The 22,505-nt window shown below is 34.2% G+C and overlaps 1 protein-coding gene across 1 annotated transcript in view; it reads right to left on the reverse strand.

Moving 5' to 3' along the window:
* rorb (RAR-related orphan receptor B) overlaps positions 1–20,400 on the reverse strand; it is a 34,830-nt gene extending 14,430 nt beyond the window's left edge. The window contains exon 1 of the mRNA XM_066711154.1: positions 20,133–20,400. Coding sequence (XP_066567251.1) covers positions 20,133–20,139 — 7 coding nt within the window. The 5' untranslated portion in view covers positions 20,140–20,400. The remainder of the gene's footprint in view (positions 1–20,132) is intronic.
* Between the last annotated feature and the right edge of the window lie 2,105 nt (positions 20,401–22,505).

Below are 22,505 nucleotides of genomic sequence, written 5' to 3' on the forward strand. Positions count from 1 at the left end.
TTCAAATTCAAAACTCAGGCCTTGAATATACATCATGGCATCCAATAACATGTTTTAACATTAAAAATAAAAAAAGAAAGACCTATTCTTAGGCAAAGGTTAAATATATACATATATTTCCTGGTATTAAAACAATAGATTATTTGCTGAAATACATCTAATTAATTATATGCAATTAATTTGAAAACCTGATTATATATGCATCAATCCAGACAGAACAATTCCATCGCTAACATCACAAATCTGCCTTGAATTTAAGGCACAGTATGTTACTTGAGTAAATAAAACTGTTCATAGGACTGAAGAGTCCTCATTGATTGAAGGAAATCCATCAATGAGTAAGCCCTGTATTGCATAGCCTTGAAATAATAATCAGCTATGTAATGTTGACAATTCTGTGATCAGTAATGATAAACTTGTCAAATTAGATTGCAGACAATTGTGTAATAATGCCATAAACTGAAAATAACAGCAAAAGCAAAGGAAGAGCTGCATTATGTAGTTTCCCCCAACAGTTTACTTATTCATCCAACACAGAAATTCTCGATATGCCTATTTTGCTTACTAAAAGCAGTTAATCAATACAACTTTAATGCCATGTTCTCCAATTATTTCAGACTGACTGTCAGATTACCTCAATTGGTTTCATTGTGTTGAACTTTGATGTGAAAATGTGTCCACAGAGGTTATTAATTTGTTATATAAGATCTTGAACTAAAACACATGTTTTTTGCAAAGTCTCAGCTGTGCATGCTATATAATAATCATGTGTGATAACTATATTTAGTATAATGAGCCTTGCTTCTTATAAGAACATATGAAGACCATAAGAGAAGCCACAAATGAAACAAGGCCATTCATAATATCATTAGTGTATCGAATGTATCTCATAATTTCATCCAGATAGTTCTTAAAGGATCCTACTGAGTCATCAGCATGATCTTGAACTGTAACCATTCTCTGTGGTCTCTTTGATTCAGCTTCATTGGCAGACATTTTTTTAAAGTAGTTAAGTCAGCGTAACACCTGATTTGGCTCAGATGTTGAGAAAAAAACATGGCTTGGCCTGGTAAATATAAAATCATGTTTAATGAGGTTGCGATTGGAAATGGTGTTGATTTACCCATATAGTAGGGAGCACTCTTCTTAGAAGCTTGATAGAAATATGTGCAGTTTGCGACAGCGGACACTGTACTTTAGGAGGTATCATCTTTTGGATTAGAAAGAAAACCAAGGCCCTTTAATGTAGTCATTAACTTCACATATATTTCTGAATACACCATGTTCAAATTTCCATACATCCCTGGCAATCGCTATATCATGGCTCCTCAAGCAGGCTTTCCCTGTAACCTTTAAGGCTCTTCCCAGGAGGGATTTTTTAACCACCTCTCCTTACATAACCTCTCCAACACCTTCAGGTTGCTTGTGAACCACTTTATTCAGTTAATACCCGCAATTGTTCCAGTATGTGGACTGAGGTCTGAAGAGTAAGATGGCCAAGTTAGACTTTTTTGATTTCATACTCCCATATTAATTTGTTGATAGACTTAAATGTGTAGTTTGGATCAGTATCATGCTGGAAATGTCCTACTGCAAACAAGCTTGAGCTACTTGGGAGAAGGCACCGAGTTTTTGATCCATCCGTCCTTCAGTATTTGTTCCCTCAAGTGGACCATGACTGGAGGATGTAGCACAGCCTGAAAGCAAACCAGATCTACCTCCATTCTTCACAGAAGGAATGACATTTATCTCAGCATCTTTTCCAAACTAACCACTGGTGCGTGTGTCCCAAAGCTCAATTTTGTATTTTACCTGGTTACAAAAACTGCAATTGTCATTTTTTATGTATTATTTTACAGTTGGCAAAATGCTTCTGAAGACTGATAACCTTTTACCTGAGACCTTTAGACATTCACAGACTTTCCATATGATGATGAATTGTAGTGACTAGATTATTCTTTTGAACAATATCCTTTTATACCCAATGACAATAATAATGACTTCCACAAGCTTCTATAAATGCTGCAGCATTACTCCAGAGCATTTTGTGCACCATATTCAAAGGGTATGGAAACTTGAACATTGTATATTTAAAACTATATCTGTTATTTTTTGCAGTTATGCAATTTAAATACACAATATGATGAATCATACATTTTTTCAGAATTTTAGAAGAAATATATTGATTATACAGCTGCATTCAGTAACATTAAGTGACTATAAATGCAAGGTATTAGTATTTGTCTATTAAAATGTGTGAATAAACATTTATATAACAACCTATGTAGGATCACACTTGAGGAACCACTCCCCATTCTACTCTACTACTGTATACCTCTGAATTCTGAATATCTATTCTGAATATCGGAAAGGAAAAGTGAAAAAAAAATTGGATTTCACACTTAAAGTCCCACAAGCAGTCAGACAAAGATAGACACCAATGGCTAACTTTAACCTACCCAATCCCTGCAATAGTCAGTTCATGGCACAATCTAGAATCAAGGATGCACTTTCAAGGTTGTAGGGTTTATTAAGGGAACCAAATGAGCTACTTAACAGCCTGTGAAGACGGCATGACTTAAATGAAAGTCTACCATTTGACACCAGTACTTTTGGGCAGTGCTGTAAATACTTTCCTCATACTCATTAAAACAGAAAATGAATTAATTGTTTAGGGATGCACACAAAATATCCAATTAATTACACACTTGCACTTAGTTCGCCTCCTAAAGTACAGTACCTAAATGCCTATCTGTACTGTTGGAGCCTGACACCATTATTAGCCATAGTCATAGCTTTAATTGAACATGTTTATTATTAACCTTCTCCCAGAAAGACATTGTTTATTTGCTGAGCTAAATGGATCCTATTCTGATGTAAATGAAAATCATTCAGGCTTTTATCAGGAGGCTGTCAAGATTGACTATGTGCAGTGAAAGGGATCTGAAGCCAAGAAACTGAACTAATTAATATCAAATGATCTGAAGTTCTCCTGAATGCCAGAATTTCTCAAAATGCCTACTTAATTAATTAAGTAATTACATTTCAAGTATGTGTACGTATGGTTACAAACACATTCCGATTTGGGTATGACTACAAATTTCCCATTACAGGGGTCAGAAAAGATTTTAACACAATACTTATTCTGCCTGCATTAACTAGACTGCATTAGGCCTTTGCGTACAGCAACCTAATCCACAAATACTTTTATGTCACGATGATAAGTTGTCGGCTTATAATTACCATAAGACCACAAGCCGTCCAGTTTGGTGCTGCATGCATGTACAAATGGGTTGCTCCTACTTTTCCCCTGCAGGTATAGCATGTGATATACATGCTTATAATATTTTTCTCTCTTCTCGCTCTTAATAAGGACGAGATACATGATTTCAATAAAGACTGTAGCTTTTTTGTTGATGTATGTTTTAATCTATTTCAACAAGAACCAGGAACATGAATGACCTAACTTATTATGTAACACTCAAGTTGTGCAAATTATGTATTTATTTATAGGGATCCATTTGATGATTGAAATGCAATTACTGTTACCTTAAGATGACATATCTCAAATAAAGAGCCATGTACAGAGACTGTGGTATTATCATGTATGAAGTGTACAGAAAAGAGCTCAGTGCTTCTCCATTGAGTTACGAGGCTAAAGCCAAGGTAGAAGACAGGCTACCAGAGGATGTTTATAAAATAAACAAGGGATACATAACATTATGATTAATTTCTTCACAGACACCCTTATCCAGGGCGACTTACAGTATACAAATAGAAGCATAGATTCAAGAACATATATTCATTCAATTCCCTTTAGAAACTGGGCAAGCGTCAGGACGTTTAGTCACATTTTCAGAACCCTACCATCAGCAGAAAAAAATGCATAAGGTATATCCCAGGTGCTTATATTTTGTTCAATTATGAGGTGAAAAATAGAATTGGTCCACAGGGGAAAAAAAATATTTGATGTTGGACATTTTCTGCTTCCTTCTTTAACTATGAAACACTATTTAAAAATGAAAAATAAAGAAATTATATATATATATAGTTGAGCTTGTGTTTCCCAAAATGCAAATATGGCGTTACCCATTTGAGTTGTTTTGTGTTGCCTCTGTTTACCCAAAGGATAGAAACTAAGTATTATCTTTGTAATACTATAATTTTACCAAGGCAAACGATTCAGCAAGGGAATAAAGAGGGAAGTCTACTCCCATGCAAGTAGAGATTGTGTGCTTTGAAGATGCACAACACAACCAACATCAATAACTTCAAACTAATTTGGACTACAGAAGGAAGATTACATCAACCTGTTCAGTAACCACTAATTGTAAGTGATCATCTAATTATAGACTTAGTGTGAACCCTTGGCCACCAATTTACCAGTATTGAATAAAATAATAATCAGAGGCTAAATTAAAATACAAGAATACAAATTTTCCTATTTTTGACATATAAAATCCTTACAGGAAAGCAGAAGTATGTTTATCAAAGTAAATGAGTTACAGTGGTGTGCCTTATGATATTCTGTAGATACAGGAATACATTCAAATACAATGGCAGTGTCTTTATGGGAAAAATATTGTATGCATACAGCCACTGCTCTGGTCAAAACAGTACTTTCTGTAGTCCAGCAGGTCCCAGTCTTGACAAAGTCACAACATCCCCATACACAGTACCACCAAGCCAACCAGTACTGAAACTTAGCAACTCACAATGGTCAGTCCCAATACACAATTTGTCAAGAGAAGACTTCTGTTTTGCAAGCTTTTCAGTTGGAATACCTTGCTACATGCAAAAAGTAAAGCCAAAGCACATAGTACAAAGTACATCTTAAATACAGTAGCCAATTCCTCTGTTGGAACAGTGCTGTGCAATAATGGTTAAAATGTTTGGTCAAGGGCTCCTCATGGATAGAAATCTGCTAATTGTTATAAAAGACAACAGAAAGAAAGAAAGACCTACAGATAAATGGACAGATGGAAGATAGATAAATTATAGATAGACAGACAAATGGATAGATAGATAGACAGAGCTGAATTGCATGTGAAATTCCAGATTTTCTACAATAGGATGGATGAAATAACATACAGCCATTCACTCTGCAAAAATACCCAAGACCCAATTTACAGGAAGATAATGTATTCAAAGCAACACATTTTGAATGACCTTGAGCTAATTTCCAAACATTATCAATTAGAGCCACTAGATGTCAGTCCGTGCTTCACATCCAGACATTCAAGGCTTGCAGCAACTACCTAACATGTCTGTTATGTATGTTTAATCAGATCAAATACAAGTTATTGTGACTGAATGGGAAAATATAAACCTATGCAACATTAGTTCAGAGAATTAAATGCTTTAAAATAACACAAAGTCTGATCAAGTCATGATCATTGTATTTAGTGATATATAAATGTAAACTTTCACTGAGCATCTGCACACAAGTCTGTGGATTAGTATCTGTCATACTTTATGTCGAAAGCATGTTTACACAAGTGAGTGTTCTTCTGTTCGCTTGCAAAAAATTGTTTCACATAATAAAACATTGTTTTAGTATTTTACAGAAAAAGTCAATAACATTTCAAATTGAAAATTAGTTCTGTATGTAGATACTAAGTAATGTATCCAAGTACAGGAGATCTTCATGAATGGTGTTAAAACACTGACTATTAACTTAATTTTAAGCCTGATGCGTTTTGTTCTTTATACAGATTTTGATTAATTCATGATCATGTATATCTTGTTTAATATTTAGCTTAATGGATTGCTTTTTTTTGTCTGATTAAATATTTTGAGTAGACCTGCACTTGCATTTAAAACAATTCAAGATCAATTTTTTTAATTTACATGTTTAGGAAGAAGAACAACCTAATTTAGGAGTATGTACATGTAGTGGTATGAAAGCCCATACAGCATTTATACATGTTTCTTTCTAGGCATTGTTTACTGGCAGTAATTTTCACCATGTTTAACAACTGGGAAAGTTCCAACTCTGCACACTGGATATTTGTCAGACTGGGGACTGTTATTTTTTTCTTCTCTGTGTGCGCATGTGGTGTATGGCATCTCCCTGTTGGCTTGGGTTCAGCTGTCCTGGGCAGAGAAAAAGCTGTTCTCATCATTGATTGGAAGGCCTGACAAGGGCACAGAAGGGGACAGCTGGCTGCAGTCCAATACATCAATGAAGAGCCCAAGCAGCATGAGAAAACCCTTTACAAACTGCCAATTGAAAATTTCACACAATGTAAGCACAGATCACCTGTAGGCCATTTTAAATTGCAAAATCTCTGATTCCCCAAACACACAAACAAACAGTCAATGTTTACTTGCGCATGACATTCTATATGCTCCATACATCTATTCTAGGCAAGACTTTCTGAAAGTGATGTACAACAAAGGCCTCTTGATTTTCCAATGGGCTTTATTATGTCCTCACATCTCTTAAAGAAGGAAACCTCTGTTCACATAAAATCAGGAATATACCCACACAGCATCGAATACAAACACTGTTTTTGAGTCTGTAAGCACTGGTAGGCCTACAGTTTTGTTTTTTGTTTTTAATTATTCTTAAACAGATGTGAGAGCAAGGGTTTCAAGTAAAAAATGAACTACATGTTTTTGCCAGGACATCGTCATATTTTGAAGCAAGAATGTAAGTTTAAAAGAGTGTCTAAATTGATTAAATCACAATATATAACCTCTATCAACATGAGAAAAAATCTAATTAAAACGCCCCTTTACAGTAGTGAGATTGCTTTCAAATTTGTGTTGAATATGTACACACTTAAACCTTAAACTGATGCAATCTTATGCATATTTATGACCAAAACAAATGACCAAATAAAAGAGATAAATTAACTGTAACAAGGCATCTACAAAAGTTCCTGAGTGTATATTCAATGAGATCCCAACTTCCAACTGCCTGGGATGTATATATATATATATATATAATTATTAAATTATACATGAAGATTGAAATAAGCAACATCAGGGATTCCAAATCCAAAGACCAAACATCAAGAAGTACTATATAACAACAACAACATTAAAACTGAGATTAGAGATGTTAGAGATGTTTCAGGGTTAAAGAAAGCAGAACAAATCTATCAATATAAATTATTTCCATAGACAGCTTAAGGAAAACAAAAGGTATCACTACCTTTCCTGCATGTTTAGGGGGCACAAGCCTAGAGTATCATACAGGAAAAACAATAATGACAAGTAAATACACAGTCCTACCATGCTCAGCATTAAAGTATAAGTAGCATTAAACAAAGCATTGGCATGAGTTCAATGTTGCAAAAAAAATACTTTAACACACTAGTGTAATTACTAATCTAAATAAGAAATCTAAATAAGTCTAAATAAAAAATAAATACAAATATTAGATGTGTTGACTTCCATGTCTCCAAGTTCAGATTTCTGTTATTCATGTTAAATTACATATATTTGGAATATTTTAAACAAGAGTGTATTGCAGATCTCAGACTAGTTTGTCCTTCAGCAAGTAAGCACACACAGAATGTGCATTATAAACAGACTAGTGAAACATCCTGTCTGAGAAGATAATAAATTGCAAAAATTTGATTCTGCCAGAAGATGACCATTTGTGCTGCTGTGCCAAAGCTGCTTGTCTGATTCTGATAAGAGATTATTAAAAACAGCCTATTTGTAATATTAGAGGATATATTTGATTATATAAGATACAAACTTCCACCAAATCTAAAAAGCAAAATTGCTTAATAATCTATATACATAAAAAGAACAAATAAAACTACATCCTATTATGATTTTATAAATCCCAGAAGCTACTAAGTACCTCCAAAAGGCATTCTTGAAAGAGCAAATTGATTGGTAAGACAACTGCAGACTACACTTAACCTGATCTCTGTCACACATATCTTTCAAATCAATTCCAATCAAAGGATGTACAAACAGATGGAATACGAAATTGCAAAATCATAATATGCATTTTAACACTTTCGTTTTATCAACGGTGTGAGAAATGTTGAAAATTATAGACTGTCAAATGCAAGACCTAGTAATTTTCACAATAAAATATTGATTCACTGTTGTATAAACTGCCCTACTGTTACAGTGCACTTTGTGGAGCACATCAAGAGGATGCTCAGCATGAGAAGGTGCTCCATAAAATCAGAAATGTTTTACTGTTAGAATAGTGTTTTTTGTTTTTGTTTTTTGGCCTTGGGACAATGAGCAGCCAACTCCTCTTTTAAATTAACTGAAAAAGTAGTAAAAGGCAAAAAAATCATTAAACTAAATTGATTTGTATATATTTTTCTGTTATTATAAAATTTGAAATGTATGATTTACTGTGCATAAGGTACTTTTTAACGTGCAGATTTCGCCCCATAACTGTACCAAGTATGTGTACCCTTGAAACAAGACAGCAACTGCCAGATGGGTCACCTCAGTCCTACAGTTCATTCACACAAGGAGATATTACAGATGAGACTCATCTTACTCAATGATAAAAAGCTCAAACAGCTGTGGAAATCTGCATTATATGTGTATTATTATGCATTCAAGCAACTGCACCAAAGCAAGGTTTGTATTTCAGCAGCAAATATTACCATTGGTTGGATGGAAAACATTTTGTGGAAAAATAAAAATGAGTATGAACTATTAGCAACATTTGTATGCCCCAGAGTTGACATAGCTTCAAAAATTAAATGTGAGATGCACATGCCTTTTTAAACCATCATGTAATTAAGCGTGTGCACAAAATATTAATTATGATTGTTCCTACTTTGTTGTACAGTTTATTAAATCGTGGCCACAAATTAAAAAGCATGTGCACAAATTAATAAACTGTGCACAAATCCAGCTTGGTAAACTGCAAAGTAGAAATCTGCACATTTATATTTTTAAGTAGGAGAAAGTGGCTTCTGACAAAGGCTTCAAGTATATTATTAGCGATTTGTGGGTAGTTCTGATTCAGTCCTATGTCATCTTTTGGGGTACCAGTGTCACTTATGCAGTGTGTTTAATATCCCCCTCTTGTGGTTGAGTTTTGAATGTGCTTTAAATGTTCATAGTTAAAATGTACTTCAAATAAACTACTTACGGTGTATAGAGACTAACCAACGACCTATAGGATTTTGTGTACCTTTTACTTCCACTACTAGACCTGAGTAATTAAAGCAATTAAAAGAATCCCAAAACTTTAAAAAATAATCACTTCAAGACAAGTGTCCCTGCGTTTGACAAGGACACATTTAATTATAATTCCTAAGGATAAACAGAAATTAACCTAACATTCTATGGAGAGAAACCTAATAACAAACTATTTATAAAAATAATATGAAAAGAAACACACTAAATTCAGTATATACACCAGATAAATACAAACAAAGGTAACGTATATACCTAAAGATAAGCACATTCTTCACATTGGACAAGGTCAGTACAGGACAGTGTGGCCACTTCACTGTGTGAAGGCACATGGGACACAGTGGCATGAAGCTGTTCAAAAGAAAAATATGATGTTGAATGGCAAGTTCCCCCAGGTCTTATTTGTATCTATATCAAAATCCCCTGCTGCATTGTGCAGCAGTTAAACTCTGTTTTTGCACATTACCTTTACTCATACACATATAAATATGCATGATTGTTTTTTTTTTCTCTTCTCACAGGTCTACTACTAATCAGTGGACTTTTGCTAAAATGCTGAATTAATGCGATACAAAATATGCAGTACTTAAAAATAAATTAAAAAATCTAACTATTGATTCAATAATATATATAAGTAGCTTCTAAATTATAGATGCTTTATAGTTTTTTAAATTAAAATATATAAACATTGGAATTGAAAAGGAAAATTAAACTAAACATATTGGCCTTCAAACCTATCAGAAACACAAGTCTTTACTATTAAACATGCACGATCAAGTGCTCAAATGTTCTAGATTTTTAGGAGGATAAAAGTGTTACTTCAGTGCACTCTGAGATGGCAGTCATTTACAGTACAAAGAGCCACAGTGTATGCTAAGAAAAAGCAAACAGCACATTTGCAGTCATATGCTCAAGTGAATGGCCTCAGCCAGCAATATATACTGTGGCTATAACAAACCAGAATGAACAGCTCTCGAGATCCGATTTCAGCATTATGTAAGAGCTGATAGTGTTTAGAAGCACTCTCACACTTCTGAGAGACAAGGGGAGATTATTCCTATTTATACTGAGCTGAGCCACAGAAGTTTCTACAGCAAGCATGTGAGCAATAGGAATGCTAAAATTAACTTAAGACTAGTAACAAGCATTCTGGCTTCTCAAGATACAGGAAAAGTAGAGAGATTTCTCAGCACATTCAAAGCAGCCTGTGGATAAAAAAAAAATAAGAGAGAGAGGAAAAGCAAATTCGAGAGATTCTCAGCAGCGGCATTATATATGTGTGCAACCGCTCCGATCCTCCCCTCCCCCGCTTTCTCCTCCAAAATCTTGATTAACAAGGAGCCACAAAAAGCGGGACTCTGAAATGTGAGGAAGCTTGTATTGCTTTTAAAAGGTAGCTGCTTGCCTAACTGACAGTATTGCACAGCTCCCCATCAACTTTGTTCTGAAGGCGGCTTGCATAACTTTCCAGAGCGCTCTGCTAATTACAGGAGTTTTTCTGCTTCACAATACTGAACATAAAAATGCTATTAGTTTAGTAGCTGAGCGATCTAGGGACCAGGAGAGCATGAAATGCAACAGTTTGCTGAGAAGTATATGGTTGGGTCTGGGTCAGTTGTTGTGGTTGCCTCGTTCTGTTGCTCTGTTGGTCTCTGTTGTAACAATCTGAAAAAATGCTTTGTATATTGCCGATATGCATGAGTAACGTGGGGAGACAGAGGCTCCTGAGAGAGGTTCACATACAGCTCTGAAAATAATTAAGAGACCACTGCAAAATTATCAGTTTCTCTGGTTTTACTATTTATAGGTATGTGTTTGGGTAAAATGAACATTTTTGTTTTATTCTATAAACTACTGACACCATTTTTCAGAAATTTCAAATAAAATATGAATGGAATGGAATGACTGCCATACATGTAGAGATGCTGATTGAAGAAATTGCAGTGTCTCTTAATTTTTTACAGAGCTGTAGTATAAATATGCTTTGGAAGAAACTGTCTCCATTGTTTCAAACATAGCAGCACGATGAAGAAAAAGTGATCTTGTGGTTAAATTCTGCACAGTCATTGACAAACATACACACATTAAGTAAATAACTGTACACTAAATCACATATGCAATGGAACATTGATTATTGTATTAAAACAAACAGTTTGCTGGTCTTGTGAGGTTAATCCATTATTATTTAATTATCTAGATATATATATATATATATACATACATACATACATACATACACACACACACACACACACACTTTTTTAAGTACAACTTGTCCGGTGATCTACAGGCAAGCTACACAGGACTTTCCTTTTTCCTTTTTGTTTTGCTTAAACTGCCAATAGTAACTATTTTCACAGGCTCAGTGGATAAAATCAGCCATGCGGTGCTTGTGTCAAGTGATTACACACACACACACACACACACAAGGCACACATGGCAATATTTTGTCTGTTTCATCCAGATCATTGATGCCTGAACTGGAAAATATGAATTACAATTTTAATTTAATCCCTAAAACAAAAAGACAAAAGGTTTGCAACAGGATCTAGTTATAGTATGCAACAGATCATCCTGGGAAATCTCCTTAATAAATTACTGTTACAAAAGAACACTATTAGTGATTATGACATGTTTAGCGACAGAAAATGTAAGAGTTTAGACACAGTGGAAAAGACCGGACATTTTAAGAAAACTTTAGGTTATAAATGAGCATCTAACTGGACCAACCAGATCTGATCTGATCTGTAAGGTACATTCTAATCAATTAAGTGGCCATACTTTAGTCTAGCTCAGGGGTGGCTAACCTTGGACCTGCAGAGCCGCAATCCTGCAGGATTTCCAGGTCCCTCTAAATTATTGGATACCTTGAACACAGACACACAATTAGTTCAATTAAGCCGTTAACAATCTGGATAGAATAAAAGCCTGTAGACCCTGTGGCTCTCCAGAACCAGGGTTAGCCACCCCTGGTCTAGATGTTTATACAAAGATAATGATCCAAAATTCCCTATACTTGACTTTAACACTCTCAAATCTCATTAGGGATTTATTCTCAATACAAAATACATTAAAGAAAACACACAGTGAGACCATTTAAAACCAGTAGAAAAATGATTAAAATAATCAATACTGTATAGAGCAATTTCTGATTATGTAATGTTTAGTGACATTCAAAATTTACTGTTAATCTTATGTCACTATAATTCAGCTCCATATTTTACAGATTTCTATATATTTAAAAAATCTTTTACAATTTAAGTTGACTAATCATCAGTAATTATTGTAATTATTCTTACTTGTTGCCCGTTGTATGTTATGCTTGTATCTCTGGTGTGTTTTTTTCTATGAAGAAAGTGTATTGACAGCAGCAGTGTGGGGAAAGCCTATTCCAGTCCAGTCTGATCCACCCCAGGGTTTTCTATCATCCAATAAATGCAGGCGACTTCACAATCATGATAAACAAATGTCCTATTCACCCTAAACAACATGCAAGAATAGCCACATTCTCATACCCTAATTTTATCTACTATATTTTAATAATGTACTACAGTCAAGAAGTTGTTTAAGAATAAAACATTGTCCCAATGAAGGCCTACACAAGTGTTAAACTTTTATATAGCGTCAATATGACATTGCATTTCACTGTTTTATGTAAAGATGAAATCAAGAACAGTATTCATTTCCCAGAGGTCTGCTTTTGGCTAAGCTTTTTGTTCTTTAGAAACCAAAGATGTTAATAGAAAACTGCTTATGACTCTGCTGGTGTATCTGTTCCACCATATAGGAAACAGCCCGAGCAAAGAAAACATAGGACTTTATGTGTCTCCGTTATCTTAAAATTCCAGTCACAATTTCCTTTTTTTTTTCAATGACACACTAGGAGCTGAACCACAGGATCAGGGTGGAATACCAAACAGAATTTAAAGGGAGTCATTTCTACCACATTTTGCATTCTGTAATACGCCTTACTCCACCAACCTACATTCAAGTTTAATATTACAATAATTATAATTATAATAACAATAATATGCAAACAATTGTAATCATCATAATATTAATATATCAGTCAAATTAATTAGTCATTGTATCATGTATTTAAATATATATATTTGCATGTTGATGTTTTCTACACCAAATCATTTTACATCGTGATGATGCAGGAAATACCTGACAAACAGAAATCCGTCAGCAAGAGACAACGTTAGATTCTAGGGAATTATGTTTTTTATTTCAGCAAGGGCACAGTGCAGTATAGTGCAAGACTTTCTTAAGTTATGCTCTTCTGTTTTGCACTAGCGGCATTCTGTACTATTATTATTTTAATGATGTGTTTTGATGACTGATTTCTTCTTTTCATACTGATTGCCATCTGCTGTCACATAATGTCCTACACGTTTAGTCCACAAGCACCCTTTTATTGCTCGAGGGATACAGGTGTCTTGTTAAGCCACACGTTCAAGTTTTGGTTTAGGATCAGCTTGACAAAATGCACAGGAGTATTGAAGCTGCACAGCTCTCCCACAATCTTGGTACAAAAGACAGCGGTGATGACGTTGGGGGCGGCTGGTTGAGGCATGCCTCGGGGATAAAGTTTGGAATCTCACACTGCCTCTGTATGTATTATCACTGCTGTGCAGATACAAAAGACGTTCCCACATCCATGGCTGCATAACCAACCACACAACAAATACAATAAAAATAAACATTGATAGAGTAGGAAGGATATAAAAGCTAACTGTGGAAATCATTTCAGAGAAATACACAGCACTATCATGACAACAAGACCAATCATTTTAAATATTTGTTAAAGCAGTCCCAAAATAATTTATGAAACCAAATAATAACCTACAAAATCCAAATTACTATCAAGATGATAAGAGCTTACCTTTTAAAAAGCCGAAGAAAAATATGCATACATGCTATTTAAACATACTGACATGTATTAATCATCAGTGTTTATTTGCTTGAAATTAGACAATGTAGTCTTTCCTGCAGACTGTTTAAGCTTCAGAATATCAGAGATATAACATTTTGCAATTGGTTGTTGCATCGTATCAGACTATTTTCTGCTTATAAATATCCAGTCAAGAAGTGCACACCGTATTATGTACATAACTAGAGCATGAATAATGGTAGGTGATTTTGTTTGACGTTTCTTATTAATTTTCCATATAAATGGAAGACTAAGCCTAGATGAACACAAGTAAGTCCCTAAACCCATCACATCATTGTACTTTTGCTCCAAGGTGCACTTAACTCTTAAACCCACTGACCTTTTGGCCTGTTCACAGACTAAAATAAGTGCTGGTTGAGTGCTATGGACACTGCTACATTTTATGAACTACAAAGGCTTTGAAAAATCATTTCCAAGTAAGTACTTCTGAGGAGTTCCCAGTGGCTCACATCTATAAAGCACAGTGTGAGGGGTACAGTGACAGTCATGTGAGCAGAAGTTCAAGGGAATACTGATTGTGTTGAGCTGCCAGTCTTGGCTGAAAGCAACCCAAAGTGTACCTAAATTGGATTGTTTTATTTCAATGTACCCATATCTATATCAGTGACCATGCATTAATGGGCATTTAGTACAAATCAAATACATTTAAACGTGCCTTTAAGTTTCTTTGTTGATGTCCCTAGTTGATTTAGTGCATTAAGTAAAAAAAGAAAGAAGAGATTCTTCTAATTTCTGTAAGTAGCAGGGACGTCATATTAAAACGAAGTAGTCATCTGGGCCAAAATGAGCAAAATCAATCAATAAATAAAACATTACACATGAAAGACCCACCTACATATTGACTTAGTCATCAGAGCTGGTGCCAGAAACAACAGTGTTATGCTGTTATTTTGAAATAAAAGTGTGCATTGGATGGGGGGTTGGGGGTATATACAAATAAATCTATATATAGATTTTGTATATATATATATATATATATATATAGTTGTCTGAAATTTAATAATTTTCAATTCATTGTAGGGCATTAATCTGAGGTTGTATACTAAATAGCATAATACAAATAATAATAGCATAATGTTTAGCATTACAATTTAGCCTTCAAGCATTATAAAATGTAATTTTAGTGACCGTTCTCCTCAATAAACCATCACAAGACAATACAAACCAGGATGTATCTTCATTGAGTGTAAGACTGGTTGACTATCATAACTGATCGATGTCGAAAATGTGCAGAGAGAAAAAATGGAAGCAACTTGAAAGACATTAATTAAATGAAAGTGTGAAATAATTTTTACAATGTTGTATGTGAGAATATGTTTTACTAAAGGATTTATAGAGTATACACTTTTGTAAGTGTAAACTGCATAGCTTGCTTCAGCTACATTTTATAGAGTATGTAAAAATCATCATGACATTTTGTAGGGATTAATTACATTAATTGCATGATAGCCACTATAAAACAGTTATAAAAACAAAAATTACTTATCATTAATTTAAAGACATTTAAGATGTTGTATTGAGAGTGGCACAAGAAACTTCTTGATGAGGTCAGTATAAAAAGTGGCATGCAGTTCATTAGTGGTAGTTGATTTCTTAAACAGCGGACCTCAAGCTCACAGTTCATTGCACCCATTCTGACAGATCTATAAGCTCTGCTAAATCACTACAGAAAAAACATGGAAAGCTGTTAAATCCCCTGTTTGGAGCCCAAGCATTTGCTCCGTAGAAAACTGAACGGTTGTTTAGTAAACAGACTGCTACAGAAAATGAAATTGATTAGTTTATATTCAATAATACTGTGGCAGAACAGCAGAACTTAATGTAAAAAAAAACCATAATACATATACATTATACAATGCACTATCTTAATTTTATACAATATACAAAGTAAGATAAATTCCTTATGTATGAGGAAGACCATAACCAGCATACAATCTTGTGGGATTAAGAAGAAATATTAAGACTAAATAAACTACCATCCATGTAAATAAACAGTCACATATTTGGATGTTACAACAAATTAGAAAAACTGCTTTTGGTTTTTGAGCTGAAGAACTGTCATGCAGTCATATATATAAAATAAGGAAAACAGAGCTATAAAATGGCTGCATTTAATTTCAAAGCACACATCCGTGCTAGGCATTTATGGGTTAAACTCATGTAACCTCCTACCATTCATCAACCTCTGAGTATACAATATTTTTCAGATCACATATTTTAAATTAACCAAAACAAAAATAAGTCACTGTCCACAACAAGTCAAATCTGACAAAAATAAACTGAAAATACAACTTAACCATCTTTTTAGAAGTTAAATATATACTAGAAAATATACTAAAGGATATTGATTGACACAGACTAGTGCTCCAAATTAATTGTAACAAATAGTAATTTTTGGTGCATGAAGATTACATTTAAAGGTGGCATTGGAAAATATATCCAGAATTCACATAGTATTTCAGCCACTTGTATAACTTTCATTGTGTTGTAGTTTGAATAACTACATGGACAGAGAAAGTGCTAGTGATAACAAAAATGCTATGAACTTGTGCAACATTCAACACATATTTTGTCTGACCTCAGGCTTTATTGCAAACTCTGTATTTAAACTTTATTCGATTTACACTGAGACTTTGAACCATATTACACCAATTGTATTTTATGATGGCTTTTTGTAAACCAGAAGTTCATAGCATGGATACAAGCACAATGTATTTCATTTGAGATTGGTGATTGGGTTGTTTTGATTTAATCCAGTCCTTTGTCAGAAAATGAAAAATTTACAAAAAATAAGAATGTGGGAGAAAGCTCTTCATAAAGTTGTATTATTGTGCTGATACCTAAATATTAGTCTTCCTTGACTCTTTCCAAGCCATGTGGATTTACACCATCAAACTTAATTGTTTTATATTTGAAAAAAGGGTAATGTTCTTATGGGGATTATTAAAAAGATTAAACTGAAATGGCACTGATTATTTTTCAAGTAAGAGACTGGTAGTTTGTTACTGTGCTACTCTATATTGGATTAAATTATTTTGGATGGGTACACATTCCTTTTAAACCAATGAAACAGGGTGTCACAATGGACCACACCTCACAGTTGAGAAAGTCAGATTCTGTGAAGTGTTCGTCATTGATTTAATTCTACAAGACAAATATCTTTGGGGTGTGCTGAAAGAGAAATGATTCTGGGGGCTTTTTTCAAGCCCTAGCCATCACCTCTGTTGTCCTTGATGCAACAATATAGGCATAAAATCCATCCAATCCATGCAACAAGACTCGTGAAAAATGGAGAATACAGAATAAGTAATGGAAGGTTGAACATTGGACAATAACATCTATTTTTGTTTTTTTCATTGCTATTCAATTGAATTGGTTAAGATGCAAAACACAAAAAGCTTATTGCATTAACAAATGTTTGAGTTCTTATTTTAAGGGTCTCCTTGTTCTTCAGAGATTTTCAATAACTGCAATTGTCTTCCCACACTTTCCCCATTATCAATAAAGTAAATGTAATAGCAACAATGGTTCAAAACTAGTCAACTATTACATTTCAGATTTGCTAATATTGAGAGTTTGTGTATTATGATATTCCAGCCACTGTGCAATAATGCTCAAACTGCAATATTTTATCAAATACAATCCCCTACCCCCACAGATAAAACCTAATGTATAATAATTTCCATCACACTGCACCAATTGTTGTCATTTATTTGTTTTATTCCTCCCTTTTCAAATGTTTGAATGCTTATCTAATTAATTTTCCCAATTCTATTGTGTCTAGAGATACTGGAATAATTGTCAAACTGGTATGATGAATAAATAGGACAGTGCACAATGCAAGCACACTAGATAAATGTAAGAAATTGTATGATAATTAGAACATAATTCTCTGGGTTCTAACAGCGTTTTATTAAGTGGTCAAAAGAGAGATTTAACAGTGTGAGAAATAATTCACATTGATAAAGTAACCTGCTACCTTTACATTGATAATGTAGAATAACCACCCCTTTTTAAAGTGACTTTTACATTAGTTTTGCGACGTTATTGTATCCCTTTGGGTTACATATTTACTACAGTTTTCAGTGAATTAAACAACTTCAATATTATTTAAGTATAGTGCTATTGATATGAATATTATATATATATATATATATATATATATATATATATATATATATATATATATATATTTAAGCAAAGTAAAGTAAAATTGAGAGTATTAAGTATTCCAACCGAATCTGATAAAGGCTTTCTTTATTCTCGATTAATTATTAAAAAAAACACTGCCTTAATGGCATACATTTGCTGAAAGATTTGTTGTGAGTTTACAAAAGCAGTATACATTGTAAATTGTCTTTAAAGTAATATGAAAATCTTCCATATTGGTGATTAAGCCGCTAGTCTACTGCAACCCACGAAATAGCTGCACCATCAACCCCGTCAATTAGGGAGTTAATAGCATTCTATTTAAATCACCAAAATACAAATGTACAGCCTAGTCTGAGTTGTTTGCAAAATATTTACACATCAGTAACGCAGTTCAACCAGGATGCTCTTATAGGCTATATCCTTATATCCTCCTATATTTTACATTAATTTAAAATGCATATAATGGCATATGCATATCACTGAGGATGGATATTAAGAATACAACTTTATTTAGTATTTGCATTTGACTGGACTATATTTTCTTGTTCCTTTCAGGCACCTCTTTCATTAAATTCTGAAATTCATGTGAAACCATTCCTGTTACTAATTGAACGTCGCGTTCCGTTTAATGATGGTTTCATCACTAAGTTGCAGTGCGTAAGAGCCAAGCAAAGCGCATTCAGCATCATTAAGAGCCTTTGATCGCGTCCACATGATTGAAAGCCCTGAGAGCCGCTGTGTGTGAACCTGTCTGGACGCCTCACATTGATGCTGCACTTCGGCGTTTCGGCGCACAGCGGCGCTTGACTGATGGAAGTAGGTCAGTAGAACACATGACACGAAGGAATATAGACGGTCGCGTCCGTGTAGCGCAGATTCCCGCAGTTCTGCGCAGATCTGCAGAATGCCACCACTCCCATTGGCGGAGCAGCACAGATCCGCAGAGAAATGCGGACATCTGCGCTACAGAAACGCGCCGATGTTCTTTATTATTATTATTATTATTATTATTATTATTATTATTATTATTATTATTTCTTGGCAGACGATCTTATCCAGGGAGACATACAACATAAGAATACTCTTTACGAATACTCTCCATGTTTGACTCTGGCAAGGCACATGATAACGTTATCTCTTTAGTCATCAACCAAACAGAGGATCAATGCATCTCTCAACCAGTTAGTCCCATTGCGGTTATTATTATTATTATTATTATTATTATTATTATTATTATTGTATAAATATATTAACAACAAGGTCCCACGCACAGTGATGCTCCAACTGCGCTTCCACTATTATGCAACTTAAAAAAAAAAAAAAAGCTTGGCTCACTATTGAAGTACAGAAAAAAAAAATACAGAAAAACAAGTAATTAACACAGATCGAGATTTGTCGTTTCATATAAGAAACTGGCACACTTTTGGTGGTTGATGTAACCTGTAGTGTGCAGAACGCGAAGTTTAAAAACGCTAATTATGTTGCAATATGTATTATCATAATCCAGTGTGCAACGGATGAATGCATTGTAGCAAACCATTTTAGCATCCAGCTACAGTGTACAGTCACATAACTGAGAAAACTATACTGCATGCATAAAATACTATACACCAGTATATACTCTGGTGTGGAGGTGGAGATCAACTTTTAAAGCACCTGCGTCCCAATGTGTAGGGATATATGCACTTAATTTAAACGCATCTTACTTTTCCGTGCAACCTAAATGCACAAGCATATATAGACAGACAGCTAGATAGATAGATAGGCAGACAGACAGGTAGACAGATAGAAAGAAAGATAGATAGACACTGTTCAATGTGCAAAATGTAGGCTACACTGAATTAAATGCACTTAGGTCAGCTGTCACAAACAGTTGTGTCCTTACCTCGCATGGTGGCGACTCTCTTCTGGATGCAGTCATGAAGATACAAACATAAACAGGGATTTCAAACACAAGATCCTCAGAAAAGGTTGAGCTTTGTCCGGCACCGAGGGGGTCAGATTGTGGGTAAAAACATTCCAGAGGGTCAATGCGTTCAGCACGTTTGTGTGTATGTATTAATAGTTTGGAAGGAGAGCAGGCGGGTTTGCACATGCCATCTGTGTCTGCAGATCCAAGTGTGGTTTTCACTGTTTCCAGGAGAGAGGAGAGAGCTGCAGAGGGGCTTATAGGAGCCTGGATTGGACTAACACTTTCTGCTCCTCCTCCTTTCCATACCGTCTCCAATCATGAACTTCTGCTCACCAGACACTGTGCTGTCTGGAGCAAGTGCAGGAGTGATTTTAGATTTAAGTTATATGCCTTGAAATGCATGCATATTTATATTAATTTGCGTTCGTGTGCGTGTTTGCTTTCCTTTGTGCTTCCACGCACATCAGTCGTTGTAGTGTAACAAGCCGTGTTTGTTAGGCGGGTCATATTCTCCGTCTTTTTTAAATGCATCCCAGGGAAGTAAGGAGGGGGTTATTCAACGGGAAAGGCATTTGATTAGAGTTGGCATATCTAATATTAAGATGTGGATCCATCTATCTATCTATCATTTAAAAAGATTGCCGACTTAACATAAAGCATATATATTTGCGTTAGCATTTACATAACCAGATGTAGCTCGGGATGTTAATGTTTGCATTGTCAAGCCTACAAATAGTTACTGGTTAATTTCAATAAATTCATTAGTATGCAATATTTTTGTATTCAATGTGGTACTTATAAAATTTGGGAGATTACAATGCTTATATGCTTATAATAAGTGACGTTGATGTTTGAAATGGCTTCATGGTGATGTAGTGAGATTTTGCTATGCATACATATGCATACATACATACATACATACATACATACATACATACATACAGTGGATGGTGTGTGTTGGTATACACGTGTGTTCAATTAATTATACTGTTTGTTCTACTACTTATTTAAATTGTTTCTTGTTTATTTTGTGGATAGCAGTAATGTTACGAGTTGTTATACAATTTATACAAAGTTATACAATTGAAGTATTTTGTGTATTGCTGTAATGTTTTGCTCTAATGTTTTTTGTCAGAGATCTGTTGAAATATTGCCTTAAGTTTAATGAACAAAATGGCAGATATGTTGTATATACCAGGGTTTGTGCAAGTTGGGTAATTATGTCCCGAAAGCCTTGTAGACATTTACTATATAATAGTCTGCAGAGCAGGCACTGAAAGGGTGAATACATAGATTTAAAGATGAATGAAAAGAAAGAATGATCAGCCACACATTTGAACTTCAATAACTGTAAAAAAGATGAGACAAAATGTGTTTAATTATTCTATGATCCATGAACCCAGTGAAAATCTAATGATATCCTATTGGATTTCTTGTTAATCACATAGCTTTAAATATACCTACTAGAACTTAATGTAGTGAATTCACAGTAAGTCATTATTTTTATTTGGAGGTTTACAGAATGGTTTACAATAGATATATGAGCTAAAAATACATGAAATGCAACACTGCATTATACACTCAAGTTTTCATGTAAAAAATAAATTGTACTGTGAAAATAATGTAATGTAAGTCAGTGGTCCCTGGAAACCAATCCATACCACACTGTTCTTGCAAAGTGTGCAGATATATATCCACAAATAATATTTTTTAGCTCTACTGAAGTTATCAAAAAGGTAATTTTACATTTTTTCAATATAGTAAAAAGGGAGGTGGTACTTAATATATTTTAAATATTCTGGGTGGAAACCAAGTTAAAATGTCAGTGAATCACAAAAGCTTTTATTGAAATAAGATCAGGAGACGGAACCACAGTAATAGCCTAAGGCATGTTTTATTATGAACATCCACACAACTGAAAACAAATCTGTTCTGCTGTTCAAGGCTGTTGGTTAATTTAATAATTTTGCTTAGATATTTAAAGATTTTACATATAATTAAATATACATATTAGCATGTGTGTATTTTCATCTTTCCTGTTATTACTTAAAAAATAGATTTCTAAAATAAAACTAAATCCTTCAAAAGAAGACCTATGCACACAGTCTAAGCTGTTTTTATTCCTTCTTCTTATGTTTTAAGTATTTAACAAAATGTCCCCAAGTAAAGTTAAAGCTTGCAGTATTACTATTTGGTTAATTGATAGTTATCAGTATTAAAATAAAGGTACCCAAAATGGACATATATGTAGCTTTAGAAATAATTAATTGTCTGCTTAAAGTCTTGACTTTAATTCCATAGAACACATCTGGGATTAACTGGTTTGGCAAATCAGAAAAAGACAAC

Source organism: Amia ocellicauda, chromosome 8, assembly GCF_036373705.1.
Source record: "Amia ocellicauda isolate fAmiCal2 chromosome 8, fAmiCal2.hap1, whole genome shotgun sequence".
In the NCBI taxonomy this organism is placed as follows: Eukaryota; Metazoa; Chordata; class Actinopteri; order Amiiformes; family Amiidae; genus Amia; species Amia ocellicauda.